Raw genomic sequence first — 16,977 nt, 5'->3', positions numbered from 1 at the left:
CGGCTCTTCATCCATGTTCCCAGGCGTGTAATCCCATTTCTTCATTTGGGTTGCAAGGCTTCGTCTGCTCACAAAGCCATTTGCTAAGTACCTTATCTCCAATTCTCAAATCTGCATGAGTATCTCTCATAGGCAGCAAGTAATATCAATTTTAAATTTAAACTTCTCAACACAGCAGTTCCCATTTTTTGAAATTTGCCATGGTACAGTTACTCAAATTTGTCCATCAGTTTTAGGTATTGTTATTGCATGTTGGAATTAGTTTGAAATCAATTACAGGAAACAGATTTCCTAAAAGTACACCGAATGTGAACTATTTTTGCAATTTTTACGAAAATCAGGTTTGAACTGTCATCGTACAACCTTGGGAAGCAGTATGTGAATGATATTTTATATTTGGAAAACCTTTTGTTGCTAAGCAGTTGTGTCCAAAGTTCCACGTTTACCATGCCCTTAACCAATGACATATAAAAAGCCAATGTTAACACTTTATTCGCAGCTTGATTTTTTCTGGCTATTTTACCTCAAATTATAACTTATGTAGCACTGTTAGCCCATGTTGGAAATTAAAACCACTGTTCTCGGGGTGGGGGTGGGGGTTGTTTCGAATGAGAGTGGTTTTGAAGCCTGTACTACTGAGCTAGTGCACATTAAGTTTCATGTTTACCATGTGTTCACTCTATGCGATACAAGAAACTGAAGTTTACAATTTTTTTTCATACCACAAACTTTGTACTGAACTTGTTTCAAATTTCTAGCACAGTTAGTTCACATTGGATAATCAAATACACTTTTTGTGGTTACAACCTTGGTCTTTCTAATGAGGCCAGTCTGGAAAGTTTTATAGGATGCAGTTTTTTACAAAATATGGTTGAAAATACATCATTTTTGATCTTCTTACAAAATCTACAACTTTGCACTTATTTTATGGTACACCAATGAGACTACAAATTCAAGAACATTGTGTTGTTAGGTTACTACATGCCAAGTTTCATACTGCCATACCTTTAATCCCTGTGATAGCCTTAGGCAGCCAAACTTTGAAATTTTTTTGGGTGTCGACATTTTCGGGCAATTTCGCGCAAAATTTTCTGGCTGAATATGGCTTGTAAAATTCTGGTCCAAATAAATCTTAAGAGAAAACAAAGTTGTGTAAGACTGTCACATTTCATATCTTTCAATAAAATATGGCCTGGTATAACAGCTCACAGTTGTCAGGAATTTACGCTTAATCTTCATGAAGTTCCACATGGAGGCAAACAAGTGACTTTATCTCAGCCAGTATTGCTTCAATGAATGTTAAACTTCACCAACGTTCATTAGGGACATGTAGGAATCTTCACATAAAATTTTACAGAATTCTGAAATAGTCAAGAAGGAAAACATTCCAAAATTAGGATATTTGACATGGAATGACACAGAGGCTAAAGTTAGATACTGTGAGAACAAGTTAAGTGAGGTGGCAGTGAGAACAAGAATTCTGGTCAGGTCAGTATAGCTTTATCAACACAAAACCAAATAATGGTAATGTAGGAGTAATAATGAATAAGAGAACCTAAATGACGTAAGCTATTATGAACATAATGGTAGACGCATTACCGTAGCCAAGATATAAGCACACACACACTATAGTAGAACAAGTTTATAAGACAACTAGCGCCACAGATGAGGCTACTGAAAGATTGTATGATGAGATAAAGGAAATTATTCAGATAGTTAAAGTATACGAACATTAATTGTGATGGGTGACTGTAATTTGGTACTAGGAAAAAGATGAAGAAAAAATAGCAAGAGGAAGCTGCTCAGTAGAATTTTGTACACGCCACAAATTAATCATTGACAATCCTGGGGTTAAAAATTGTGAAAGAAGCTTGTATATGTGGAAGAGACCTGGGGACACTAGATGATTTCAGACTGCTTACAAGGGTTGTCCAGAAAGTAAAGAACATTTTGGCATAACTAAACAAAAATGAAAGATAGCAACACATAACTTTAAAGTTACAGTGCCTTACTCTACTTTTCAATGTAGTTGCCATAGCTGTCAAGGCACTTATTGTACCACTGGGCCAGTTTTTCAGTTCCCATGTCGTACTCCTCTACCACCAATGATTTGAGCCAGGATGTCACTGCTTGTTTGGGATCTGTTTTACACACAAAAATTTCTTTAGTTTCAGGAATAAGCAAAAATCACTTTCTGCCAAGTCAAAGCTGTAAAGGAAGATGTTCAAAAATTTCCCACTTAAGGTGCTGAAATAGTTGTTATGTTCATGCTGATGCACGTGGCCACCCAATTTCATGAATCAAATGCACCTTTGCTGACAACTTTCCAGGTTTCATTTTGTATGGTGGGCTGAAGTCGATGAAGAGTTTCACAATATGTCTCTGAACTTATTGTTTCTCCTCTTGGTATGCACTCCCCACAGATTGAATGAATGACACCACATTTTTTGCATTTGGCAGGATTTTCAGTGGGCACCTCCATTCCTGCTCAGCAACAAAACTCGGCTCACGCTGAAATGGGATCAGTGCCAGGAGTGATGTGCAATCGTTCGGCTTTACTTTCTGGATGACCATTACATATAATGGTATGACAGAGTTTTTGAAGCCACATTTTAAACTTTTAAGACATTTCCAAGAGAGACATGTTGATGCTGCCCACAACTGATTGGTTATGGTCTGGAGATTACAACTGAAGAAATCACAGAAAGGTGGGAAATTAAAGATATGGGAGGTGAATAAATTGAAGGAACCATAGTGTGCCGAAAGTTTCAGAGAGATCATTAGGCAATGCTGGACTGAAACAGGCAAAAGGAATACAACAGATGACAAATGGGTAGTTTCAAGACATGAAACAAGAAAGGCGGCAGATGTTCATATACGTAAAAACAACAAGGTGTAGTGTGTGTGTGAAAAAATCTACTTACTAAGTGGCGGCAGGACAAAAACATAAGAGACTGTTGTGATTGGCAAGCTTTCGGAGCCAGTGGCTCCTTCTTCAGGCAGAATGCTCCAAAAGCTTGCCAATCACAATAGCCTTATGTGTGTCTTCTGCCACCACTTGGTGAGTAGATTTTTTATCTATCCAATTAAATAATTTTATCAATAATTGATTGTTTTTGTTGGACAAATGCAAGGCTGCAAAAGCATGCATAACTAGTGGAAAGATAGATGGTGCCTACTACAGGATATTTAAAGAGATCTTTTGAGAAAAAGAGCGGCAGCTATACAAATATCAATAGCTTTGATAACAAGCCAGTACTAAGACAAAATGTGAAAGCTGAAAGATGGAAGAGCTATATAAGATGGCCTATCTAACGGAAATTTAACTAGAGGACAATATTATGGAAAAAGAATGATGAGATGGGAGATACAATGCTGTGGGAATAATTTGACAGAGCACTGAAAGACCTGGAAAAAAGGCTACTGGAATAGACAACATTCTTTCAGAATTATGGAAATCTTTGGGAGAGCCAGCTACGAGAAAACTTTCCCATATGGTGTGTAAGATATATGACGCAGGGAAAATACCCTTAAACATCTTAATAAATCATGGTTGCAAATACTGGCATGATTTATTTACAGGCGAATGGAAAAGCTAGTAGAAGCCAGCCTTACTGAAGATTAGCTTGGGTTCTGAAGAAATATAGGAACACACAAGGAACTACTGATCCTATGACTTATCCTAGAAGATAGGTTGAAAAAAAGCGAACCTGTATCTATAGTATTTGCAGATTTGGAGAAAGTTTTCAACAGTGTAGATTGGACTACGGTCTTTGAAATTTGGAAGGCAGCTGGGATGGTTGGTTAGTTTGTTTAAGAGAAGGGTGGAGGGGGGGGGGGGGGGGCAAACTGCTTGGTCATCGGTCAGCTGGGAAGAAATACATGGAGTGAAAGGTTATTTACATTTACACAGAATCCAGACTACAGTTGTAATAGTTGAAGGATATGAAAAGGAAGCCTTAGTTGAGAAGGGAGTGAGAGGTTTGTAACCTAGCCCCGATTTTATTCAATTTGTATGTACAATGAGTAAGCTTCGAAGAAAACCAAGGAGGAAGTTTAGGCACAAGAAATAAAAATGTTCAGGTTTGCCGATGACCTTTTAATTCTGCTAGATGGGTAAGGATTTGGAAGTGCGGTTGAACAGAAGGGACAGTGTCTCGAAAAGAGATGATAAGGTGAACCACAACAAAGTTAAAAGAAGGTTAATGGAATGTAGTAGAATTAAATCAGGCAATGCTGAGGGAATGAGACACTTAAAAGAATTGGATGAGTTTTGCTATTCAGATGACAAAATAATTGATGATGGTCAAAGTAGAGAGGCTATAAAATGCAGACTGACAACAGAAAGAAAAACATTTCTGAAGAGCAGTTTCTTAACATGTAATATTAATTTAAGTGATAGGATGTGTTTTCTGAAGGTATCTGTCTAGAATGTAGCCTTGTATGGAAGTGAATGTGAACAGCAAGTAGTTCAGCCAAGAGGAGAATAAAATCTTTCAAAATGTGAAAATAATGTTGAACATTAGATATGAGTAGATTGAAACATAAATGAGGTGGTAGTGAACCAAATTTGGGAATTTGGGAAAAAAGAAATTTGTGATTCAACATGACTAAAAGAATGAATCAGTTGACAGGACACATACTCAGGTATAAAGGAATTTTCAATTTGGCAATAGATGTTAGTAAGGAGGGGGGGGACTGTAGACAGAGAACAAGGCTTGAATACGGTAACCAGATTTAAATGGACATAGGCTGGCAGCAGTTATGCAGAGATGATGAGGCTTGCAGGGGACAGACCAGCACATAAAACTGTAGCAACCAGTCTTTGGACTGAAGAGCACAACAACAATGGTAAAGCGACACCTCACATCATCTCAGACTGGATGGATGGATGGGGTTTTAAATCCACTCCTATTAAATGCCACATGGTCCAGTGTGACACAATCCTGAGGTTTTGTGAGTGCCCATGGTGTATTTGTGGTGACTAGTAGCTCTCTTTAAACACCAACAAACATAAATAAATTTGTACACTCAAACAAAACTGACAGGCACTTTCTCAATGTACAGTGAAACAATGTTTTTACAATTTTCAAGGGACTTTAAAAAAAATTGTGTAAAATGCACGAAAATGCGAAACTTGGGAAATAACGTTTTAAGCAGTAAAAAGTTATGTATAGATTTTGCATTATCAAAGTTGATATATGATATATAACAGGTATCAAAATACTTGTCAGGGACTTGTTTAATATCTAATACAGGTTATATGAATTTTTTACTACATTTAGCCACTGAATTAACTGGAACTGGTATCTGTCTGGGAAGTAGAAACATTTGACATAATTTCATTTATCAGATCAATGTTTTTAGAAAGCCTGAACTGTGTCATTCCCCAGTTGCGTAATGAAACACTGCACCAATTGCATATTTTTCATGCTTAGCATGATGAATTTCAAGAATTTATTTTCATTGTCATGTGCAAATATTTACATAGGTATTTTGTTCCATGTCTCTTGCACTGAAGTCGTCTTTTTGAGGTTATAAGGTATTGTGCTCCTCCATTATACAGAAAACCACAGACATTCAAACAACCACTCACACTGTTTGTTTGTGCAACACCACAAAAAATACTTATGCAAATATTTGCACATGACAACAAGAATAAATTCTCAAAATGTTTCTAGCTAAGCATGAAAAAGTATGTAATTGGTGCAGTGCTTCATTATTTAAAACAGAAACAGAGCATCACAGAGAGAGCAAAGGTGTCAACCAGTGCTGCTACAAGTGGCCAAACAATAAAAATGTGTGTTTGCGAAGGAGTCATGACGATCACAATGATCGCAAAGCTGTGCGTATGCAATACAGAAAGTGAAAATCATGGGAAAACTGTGAATATGTTAATGAAAAATTATGTGCGAATTAACATTGTGAATATAGGAAATTTGATGGGATAAAAAAAGCCATAAACGCCAGGAAAATGTTAATTCCGGGAACATGAAGGTGGGGTACCAACTATAAATAGGCATGCACACTGAAGAAAATGCAAACTCAGACTGATTAACTACATAGGCTCAGGGAAAGCGAAGCTTCTCTTTCAAGGAAAAAGTTGACCATGCACTCCCATAATCCTACCTCGAGTGCTGCTAATCTGCCTGGTGTCTGTGTAAGGTTGTACTGACTAAAGGAATTGTAAACGTCCAAATAAAAAGCTGCAAGGATTGTGTTGGGTTTCTGGATCAGTGAACGTGTTTTTACAAACACACGTAGGAAACTTCAGTTGTGTACTTGGGAGACCCTTGGGCAGCATGTGATCGCAAGCGTGCACATGCATACGCACACACATTTTGCATGTACAGAACAACAAGCTCTTTAAAAAGAGTCCCAGCTTAGTTCTGGAACAGGCAACTACATGCTGAGACGACACTGAATTCATCTTCTCTTCGCAGAGAGCACACAGAGTACTGCCAAAAGACGTAACTGACGAGTCCATCATGACACAATCACAACTGTGCACATATTGCTGATGAATGAAAAATAACAGAATATTTTCATATGGTATGCCAATAATTTAATTCATACATGAACTATTACAGTATTGAATTGAATTCTGCTTGAAATTACAACAGTAATATCAGCTGCTAATTAATCCAACCACTACTTTAATTTTACAACCACCAACTGTTTATCAATACCAATAATTTCATAAACCCAAGGGGGGAGGGGGAGGGGGGGAGGGAAGAGAGAGCAAATTGTTCAGCTTGCAAATGAAATCACTTAGTATTCAACTTTAAACATTTCACGAGAGCAGAGAAATTATGCCACTGGCAAGACGGTTCTGACCATGTTTCCTTTTTCTCTTTCCACTTCACCATATCCACTTTGAGGTATACGCATGGAGGATTACAATACGATTTCCTAATATTTTAAAACAGAATAAGTCACAACATTCATTCAGTAATCAAGTACAGTGACTGGTTAGACTACGTTAAGAACACCAAACAAAATTTCACAGGCAGAATAACAATCTTATGTCCAAATAACAAAGCCAAAATGCTTATACTGCCGATTAGACAGGATAACTTACCATGACAGAATGTTTTATAAGTAAACCACATTCCATCACTGAAAATCACATTAGCTCTGACAGATCTCATAATTTAATTGCACTAACATACAGAAAATGCATACAATAATGCTGCAATTTTTTTAAAAAATATAACAACATACTTACAGTCACTGTTTTCCCAGAACTTAATGGTTCCTTCAGTGCTATGTTCCATGTTCCTTTTGCAGCATTCTCTACAGCTCCCAGACTAGTTTTGGATGAATCCCCACTCTGTAAAGAATTACATGATACTTGGGTAGTTATTTCAGCTACACAGGAAAATAGCAAAATATTACAATAGCAAGTACACAGTACATTCGAGGTCACTGATACAAAGCCTTGCCATTAAAAAAGTAACTGCTATATAAAAATTCAGTCCTGCATGGCTGAAACTCATTCACACCATTCAATCATAATGTGTCTCAGTTCAATGTCCCAGCTAATGAACATCCAACATTAGTGAAGGAGCGCAAGCGTGACTGCAAAACAGCATTAAAAAGTGTACTGGTACATAACATAATAGATGAATGCATAGCAACCAGATTAGAGTGGTGTAAATTCATGAAGTGGAATGTCAGCTCTTCATCTACAGAATTTGCTGAAATGTGCAGACTATTACCTGGGCTCCTAGCCATCTGTCTGTGATGTCAGCCTGCTTTCTATTGAAAAATCGTTCCCCCTGGACATTGAAAATGTATGTTCTATACAGAAGGAGGGGGGAGGAAAAGAAATTTGTATTGGCACCATGAGTTGCACCTTTGATATAAAAACTGCTTTGAGGATTATTAGTGATATGAGATCATTATAATATTTGTTGCTTTGAATAGGTTTTACATTTGTTTCGTGTCTGTCATTTGGAGACTATGCTCTACAGTTAGTAGAAGCTGTCAACACAGTAGCATTTTAGCCCTACTGTAACTATACTATTCTTTTCAAAATGAAAAAGTACTGTTGAGTGAATTTCAGTCCAAAAGTACACAAAACTAATCAAAATGGCAAAACTGTTATTTCCTAAGCAAAGACTGCTAAGAATTCTGCTGCAAATAAAGGATTTAAAACATAGTATACATTTGCACATCACAAGAAAGATGCTTATGTGATGGCTTCAGCACACTATGCAGGGAGACAGGTGTGTGCATGTGTGTGTGTGCATGCGCGCGCACATTTCTCCTACACCTTGAGAAAGGAATTCCATCCCAAGAGCTAGCAAAGTAAAGCTCTGTACCTTTTGTGTGGGTATCTGTCAACGAGGCAGCGCTTCTGTCTTTAGGTGAGTCGTCTCCTTTATTCCTAAATAATTTGTTATTCTCAACCAGAACTTTCTGTACATTATTATTTCCCTAAATCACTTTTGATAAATGCTGTTATGGTTTCTTACAGCAAGGCCATGGGCGATTTCTTCCTTCGTGCTTTCCCAACTGAGCTAGTCTTTTACCAAAACTCTGTCGATGAGACATCTATCTCAAAGCCTCAATTCTGGGCACGCAATAAAAAATAATGACAATTATTACTGTTTTGGGAAATATTCTAAACAATCTTCAGAACAGCAATGTAACACAAATGCTGGTTACTGAATATCCTGTATGTCTGGAAATGAAATGCTAATGTATATACACATGCATACAAATGCAGGGCTTTATGAAAAGGGTCATGAAGTTAGAATACTCAGAAGTCTGGAATATTAGGATATGAAGCATGGAATGATATTTTCTGGCAAAAATTTTACAATATAGTTATTTGGCCTTTGTTACATTATGCCTACATTGTCTACAGGATTCCTGTCGAATCTGAAGATCACAGACAGTGCAACACCAGGCAAAGAAGTTGACAAATGTAGCTCACAGGAGCAATGCAGCCCTTCACACTACAATACAATTGTTTCAGTAGACAAGTCATAAATATCCACATTATCCTTTCTGTTTTTCAAGGGTGGGACGAGAAGCTAGTCTCTCTCCTGGTGCCTAGGCTGATGTCAAAGTCACCTAAATGAACTTCTATTGTCACCACGAGGCTTCTAGAGTGCACATGGAGCTGATTGTGGTAGCCCTTTGTGTACTGTTTCGTTGACACTACAAATAAGGGTCATGAATCACTGGGGTAAGTTGACAGAAGTGATTGAACAACTTCTTTCGGCCACCCAAATGGATTGAACAAAAATTTATGTGGCTAAGGATGAGACACTGCTAATAAAATGTTTCATGTGTTCGAAACAGTCCACCTGTGTGCATGGTTCTGAATAAAGGGTCTGAATCAGAGGCTCAGATGGTTCTGTGATTGTGCACACTGCAGATTCTTTGACTTGCGACAGAAAGGTGGGTTTTCGGGTTCCACTTAACAGGACAGAAGTCCACTACAGACAGGAAGTGGGAGCTGTGTAGTGGGGACTGGGTAGCTTTTTTGGTTAAAGGGTCTCAGAAAACTATATAATTTCTTTCTTTTTGCTTTAGGGCAGAAAACTGCAAAGGTCATAAGCGCCCATATCATAACATAAGAAAAAAACAAGTACTAAATAAAGACCTGAGGCGAAAAAGGCAAAAACCTAATCAAGCAACTTTAAATGAGAAGCCTCTAAGGACAAGGATGACCCTAGGGGAAATGTCTCAAAACATTGTTGAGACAGTGGGGGTCCCATGGGGGGATCAAATTTGCTTCAACTATGCCGTTGCAGTGAATAAAAAGTTAAGACGCGATCGACAGAACACGTGTCATCGGTTGAAACATTTGACAAAGTAGACGGCAAACATAGATGTAAATGTAAACAGTTAAAAAAACGTGTACCGGATCACAAAGTGGCACATTGTCAAGGGTTGAGAGCAGTAGGCACAGAGTGAGGCAGGGTCACCATTTAATAAATGGTGGTGACTAAAACAACAGTGTCCTATATGCAGCTGGTCTAGAATGAGCTCCTCACAACATGAGGGCCAAGAGGAAGTTGACCATGCTACTGGGAGATGTTTAATATCCCGGTGTTTGTTCCCCTGGAGAGCAGACCACTGTGCACTCCAAAGTGATACTACATGCCGACAGACGGCAACATGATCATCAGAGGAACAGAATGACTAGCAGACCGAGAAAGGAGAGCTGCAGCCTTTGCAGCAGCATCAGAAGCCTCATTCCCTGGTATGCCGACGTGACCAAGCACCCCAACATGTGCCGCCCCCCCCCACCACCACCACCACCACCACCACCACCACAGTAAGTGAGTGGAGACTTTCTTGGATCTGTTGTACTAATGTACAATGCACAAAGGCACTGAATAGCACTGAGAGAATCTGAGTAGATATGACAAATGGAAGCCTGTGTTGCTGAATGTACCAAGTGGCCTGATAAAATACGTAGAGCCCCCCAGTAAAAATTGAGCACTGGTCAGGAAGCTAATACTGAAAAGGTTTATCACCAAGTACAAAGTCACACCCGACACCACGATCAGTCTTGGAACCATTGGTGTAGATGGAGACATTGTCCTCAAGCTGCGAGCAGAGTGCGAGAAACTCTGCTACGATACACCAGACCTGGAGTACTGTCCTTAGGAAGTGAATGGAGACCAAAATGAACATGTACCTTGGCATGAAGCCAGGGCAGTGAGGAGCTCACACCCATGAGGCATGTGGCAGGAAGTGTAAACCAAAGCTATTGAAGCACCAAATGAAAGAGAACTGCGGGAGGCAACAGAGAAGATGGGCGCAGTCCATACTGGCAGTCAAGGGAATCGTCAAAAAAGGGAGCACAGGATGAGTGACCGCGCATAGAAGACAGATGGCTCGCATAACAACTGAGGAGAATATCTTGCCGCCAGGAGAAAGGTCAGTCAACAGCCCTAGCATAAAGACCCTTGAATAAAAGTCTCTGGCACAGCCAAGCCCACATGTACCTTAAAAACACTGTATTTTAAAAATTCCTAGCTAAAAAGGGGCAGGCGACCCTGGAAGCCTGACTCGTACATATTATGGAGGATGCCCATTCTCCAGCTCGTCTCATACATCTTCTCCAAATGAAAAAACATGGCCACAGTTTGGCACTTCTGCGGTGCCTACGGAATCCACAGTGGTTGTTAGTGAGGAGATTCCAAGACTCAAGACACCACACCAGCCACCCTTCCATATATTCCAACACCTTGCAGATGCTACTGGTGGGTAAGATTGCACAGAAGCTAAAAGAAAGACCAGGCTTTGGTATGGGAATGACAATGGTCTCATGCCAGTGACTGGAAAATATGCCACCTGTTCAAATGCAGTTATATGTATGGAGGAGAAAGCTTAGACCCTCAAGAGATAGATGGTGCACCATTGGAATGTGAATGCCATCTGGTCCTAGAGCAGATGATCGGTATGAAGACAGTGCACGTTTAAGCTCCCTCATAGCAAAAGCAGTATTGTAACATTCACAATTCTGGGAGGAGAAAGGTATCATCACTGCCTCCGCCACCCGTTTCAGAAGGAGAAAGGCAGGATGATAGTGGATGGAACTCGAAATGTCTGCAAAACATCATCCCAAGGTGTTGGAGATATCAAGAGGGTCTACAATGACATTGTTTGGTATGGTCAGATGAGGAACCAGGGAATGAACTGTGGTTCCTGAAAGCCACCAGAGATTACCCCACAAAATAGAAGAGCTTTGAAAAGAAAGCCAACTAGCTTTTATGCTATCCCTAAAAACGCAGCAACACTGAGCACGTAGCTGTTTGAAATGGATACAGTTTGTCATCGTGGGACGGCATTTAAAAATACTGAGACCTCATCTCCACGTGTGAATTGTGACATGGCATACCTCAGTCTACCAGGAATGGAGGCACATCGTGGCGAGAAAAGGTGTGACATACGGACCATTCCGTGGCAGTAAGGATAGCTTTTGGAAGGTATTCTACCTGGTCATCAATGCAGGAGAAATTGTGTTATCAAAAGTGGCCAGTGAGGAGTAGAGCTGTCAGTCAGTTTCAGAAAGCTGCCAGTTGGACGAACAGATGGGATAGGCGTTAGCAAACGAATGACAGAGGGGAAACAGTCACATGAGTGTTTGTTGGAGAGAATGGACCACTTGAGACGATGAGCAAGCTGAGCATTGGACACAGACATAAACATGTTTGTATGGGTGCATGACAGCAAGGTCTTTAGCGCGTGCGCGAAAACAGATTGAGACAAGTGTCAGTAAAATATACAAAACAAGAAGATAAAACAACATGTAAAACGCAGGTAACAAAAGTAGGAAAACTATGTGTGTACCCACACAGAACCACGGAACGAAGTATTGCATCAATAGTAAAACATTAACGACACAGGAAGAAATTGGTATAAGGAGCTAAGACAATACAGCAGATGGACGTGGCTGGCTGACCACAAGAATAAAAAAAAAAATTTAAAAAATGGAGAAGCCAGCCACTCAATCTGCAACACACTAAAACCTCCATCCTAAAAGTTTAAGCCTGAGTCCAGACACATCACAAAACTTTAAAACCTTAGTCACACTCATCTCATTATCAGCGAAAATAGAGGGCAGATCCCCACCAATATTTGCTTCTGCCCTTGCATCAAAATATAAAATGCACTCCATTAAAATATGGTGGATGGAGATGTGCATGCCACAAGCATCACAAAATGGGGGACTCTCTCACCATAGTAAAAAGCTATGTGTGAGAGGGTAGTGCCCAATTCTGAGACTCGTGAGGGTCACTTCATCCTGCCTGAGCAACTGGCAGGAGGAACACCATGACTGGGTTTTTGACTTCACCAACCGCAGCTTGCTGACCGTCACCATCAGCCATTCCTCATCCCACAACTGCATGAATTTCTTGTGTAGCACAGAAATGACAGACTGCAAGAAAATAGGACAGTGTGCCACATCCCGTCCTCTCTAGGCCTCCTTGGCAGCCCGATCGGCCTGTTCATTTCCCCATATGCCTACATGACCTGGCGCCTAGCAGAGTGACACCTGCTTCCCCTGCCGTTGGAGCAAGTACAGTTGGTCATGTATCATTCAGACCAACTCCTCAGCTGGGTACAGGTTCTGTAACGATTGTAAGGCACTACAGGAATTGGAGCAAATGAGAAACTGTTTGTGCTGAATACAAAGCATCTGCTCCAGTGCCTTCAAGGTCAGGTGGAGCTCTGCTGAGAAAATGGTATACTCGTCAGGAAGGCAAATCCTGGTGACATGGTTAGGGAACACGACAGAGCAGCCAAGGGAATCCCCTTGCTTGGAGCCATTAGCATACACTATTGTGAAACCCTCACGCATATCTAAAATGTTAAAAAACAGAGATTGAAATGTAAAATCTTATGCAGATCTTTCTTAAAATTCATCAAGTCTAAAACAAGTCTGAGCCTCCGGAGAAGCCAAGGTGGAAATCTGCTTCCACCATGATGTTAACACATGAAGACCGGCCACACCCATCTCTAGATGGCAATTGGTATGGGACTTGTTCTGAATGCCCGAGAGGTCAACCGAATCCCTTCATGGAGCACCATGCTCAACATCTTTAAATACGAGGGTCTCGCAGACCCATACACCGTGCACTCATAATTGAGCTGAGCTCACACAAATGCCCTGTCAAACTAGAGCAGACAAGTCCTATCTGCTCCCCATGTACTGTGGCTAAGACATTTTAACATACTCAAAGCCTTAAGTGACCGTTTCTTCAGGTCCTCAACATGTGGTAACCATATAAGCTAAGCATCAAATATGAGGCTCAGAAAGCTCACTGTGCCTTTGAAAGTAAGGACAGTGTCCCTCGTCCTCAACTCAAGAAAGTTTAAAATGGAACAAGAATGGTTAAAAAGAACACACAGACTTCCCTGTGGAAAACTTAAAACCATTCTTCTGTGCCCATTCATCCGAATGTCCAACTGACATGTTGTTGCAAAGCCTATTGTAGGAAAGCCTATTGTATAGCTGTCTCGAGGAGGACAACGTTACCAAAAGTGGAGCGATACCTCCTGAACCCACACTGAAAGCGACTAAGGAGTTGCCTGGATTCTAAGATCGAGACTAGATGGTGGTTGACCATCCACTCCACGGTCTTCCCCATGCAACTAGTGAGGGCAACACTATGGTAACTACTTGGGCATGTACGCTCTTTCTTAGGTTTTAAAAGAGGAATTAAAATTCCCTCACACCACGAGTCAGGAAAGTGACTCTACTCCCAAAGGGCATTAAAAAGTGGACGGAGAAAATCTTTGTTTCGCCTTGTGAGGTGTCGCAGCATACTGTAATGGATCCTCTTGTGACCGAAGGACGTTGTCACAAGGGACAGACAATGCAGAATCCAGCTCCCAATGGAAAATGGGCAGTTGTAATCTTCATCAGATTCAAACTACAGCTCTCAGCAACTGCTCTATGGCACTGAAAATGTGGATCCCGACTGGCTGTTGCAGTAACTGTGGCAAAATATGCTGCTATAGTCTGGGCAATGACTCGTGGATTGGTTTGGAGTGTGCCATTCCCCATTACAGCAGCCCAGAGGGACCTCCCTCCTCTCCCAGAAATTCTCCTGATGGTCTCCCACACAATAGAACATTTGGTGGAACAATTAATGGTGTCCATAAACTCTTGCCATGACCTCTTCTTGGTCTCTCGAATAATTCAGCAACCCTTTGCCCTTGCCACCTGAAAGGCTGCAAGATTCTCTGCAGCTGGCTGACACTTGAGCCTACGCAGAGCCGCACACCTGGTCCTGATAGCAGAATGGCATTCGGCACTCCATCAAGACACAGATTGACTCTTCTGTTGTCCCATGGACTGTGGAATGGATACTGCAGCAGTGTGGTGGATCATTTTGGAAATATGATCCACCCATGCCTTGACATTCGCACAATGTTGGAACTGGGCTCTGAGCACTATGGGACTTAACATCTATGGTCATCAGTCCCCTAGAACTTAGAACTACTTAAACCTAACAAACCTAAGGACAGCACACAACACCCAGTCATCACGAGGCAGAGAAAATCCCTGACTCCGCCGGGAATCGAACCTGGGAACCCGGGCGTGGGAAGCGAGAACGCTACCGCACGACCACGAGCTGCGGACGTTGGAACTGGGCCAACTGGCTATAAAGTGTCCAGTCGGCTCTACCAAGCATGCATCGCAGTGGTTCCCTTTTGGGCTACCCCTGGGTCAGGTAGATGCAGAGCCCCAAAGCACATTGTGTGCATGAAAATCACCACAGAGGATGAAGGGAGGGGCGCTGTGTAATAAGGTTGGTTAGGAGCATCTTCATCAAGTGCGTCATCTGGGGGTAAGTAAAGGGAACATATTGTCATCGTATGATGCACTGATACAGCAACTCCTTGTAAAGTCGTATAAGAGAGAGAGGCAAGGAGTGGTAGTTGGTACTAATGAAAATACCTACACCTCCTCTAACTCTCTCTCCACTCAAGTCACAGGGGTGTGTGATTGATGGAAATGAGTCTCCTGGAGACACAGACACAGTGGTCTACCCTGAGATATGACACGGAGTTCCTCCAAATGCGTCCTGAATCCCCACAAGTTCCACTGCAGGATGGGAGCCATTTCATTTATGTTGCTTTAATTTAACCCTATCTGTGCACCACAGTGGTGAAGCATTTGCAGAACAAAGGAAAGGGGATGGGCTGACTGGATCCAAGGCATCTAACTCCATGATGCCCTTCTCACCAGTCAGACGTGAAAGAATGATGTCTGATGGTGCTCGGGACAGCTTTTGACCCGAATGTCGTGAGCCTTTCCCTGCACCTTGTCCATTCGAGGATGAATGGGAAAGGGGGTGTTGAGAGGCACTCTGCTTGTTGTGTGCCTTCTTCACACTCACTACCAAACTGTTGCTGTTCTCTTGTGTGGTGGCTGCTTCAATTGCTCCTTCCTTACTCGTTTTGCCTGGGCATGTACACATGTAAGTACAGATGCTGGTGGTGGGTGGTTGTACACTGGATGACATCTGCGTCAAGGCGTTGACCTTAGGAAAAGGTTTCAGCACCACGGATGCATAAGAAGTGGTAAAGACGTGAGATTTTGTCACCTTATATTCCTTTTTGGCTTCAGTCACGTGACTTTTAGTTCCTGAATTTTTCGTTCCTCTGCAAAAACAGGGCAGTCTCGGCTCCAGACTGGGTGGCCCCCAGAGCAGTTAAAACAGACTGCTGGAGATGGACAGTCAATCCCAGCTTCATGGGCTGCCTTTTCCACATTTCCCACAGGTCACTTCACCCCTGCAACTCAGCATTGTGAGTTGTGAGATCAAAATGCTGGCATTTGTAGCACCGCACGTTAGGTACATAAGGCCTAACCCTAAGTCGGAAGAAACCTGCCATGATGTGGTCAGACAACACTGGAGAATTAAAGATCACAATGAAGGTGGCGGTCTTCTCAATTTCTCCATTATTCCTACACATTCTTTGCTCTACATCCTCTATCCCCTGTAATGGCCATTCCTGTTTAAGTTCAGCTATTTTGATATCCATCATGTCATGTCACAGAATGAGGCCATACCCTTGCTAGAGTTAAGGGAGTTATGCAGTTCAACAGTTACATCATATTCACCCAATTTTTTGGTCTTTGTAAGTAGTTCCACCTGCTTTGCCCTGTTAGTCTTGACCAATAGGGAACTATTCTGCAGCCGCTTAATGGATTCAGATTTGCCGCAAGTCCTTCCAAGCCTTTATTGATACACAAGGGGGAGACTTTTTCAAACATCCCCTCCTTCCTCTAAATGACCAAAAACACCTTTTGATTTATGACTCCTTGAGCCCTGTTACTATAATTCAACTGATGCAGGTTACCACAAGGGCTAGCCTCCCTCACTCATTTGGAGGCTTGGGTGTGAATAATCCCAGGCGGTACACCGTTCCCACTGGGAGGAGAAGATGATTTCAAAGCTTCCATCTCAGTCCCACAAGCAGCTAGGGAAA

The 16,977-nt window shown here is 41.5% G+C and overlaps 1 protein-coding gene across 1 annotated transcript in view; it reads right to left on the bottom strand.

The window, feature by feature from the left end:
* LOC124722387 (dolichyl-diphosphooligosaccharide--protein glycosyltransferase subunit 1) overlaps positions 1-16,977 on the bottom strand; it is a 91,848-nt gene that overhangs the window by 63,271 nt on the left and 11,600 nt on the right. The window contains exon 2 of the mRNA XM_047247560.1: positions 7,229-7,333. Coding sequence (XP_047103516.1) covers positions 7,229-7,333 — 105 coding nt within the window. The remainder of the gene's footprint in view (positions 1-7,228; positions 7,334-16,977) is intronic.

This window comes from Schistocerca piceifrons, chromosome X (assembly GCF_021461385.2).
Source record: "Schistocerca piceifrons isolate TAMUIC-IGC-003096 chromosome X, iqSchPice1.1, whole genome shotgun sequence".
Classification (NCBI taxonomy): domain Eukaryota; kingdom Metazoa; phylum Arthropoda; class Insecta; order Orthoptera; family Acrididae; genus Schistocerca; species Schistocerca piceifrons.
The sequence above is the reverse complement of the archived record's forward strand: the minus strand, read 5'-3'. Positions and strand labels throughout refer to the sequence as shown.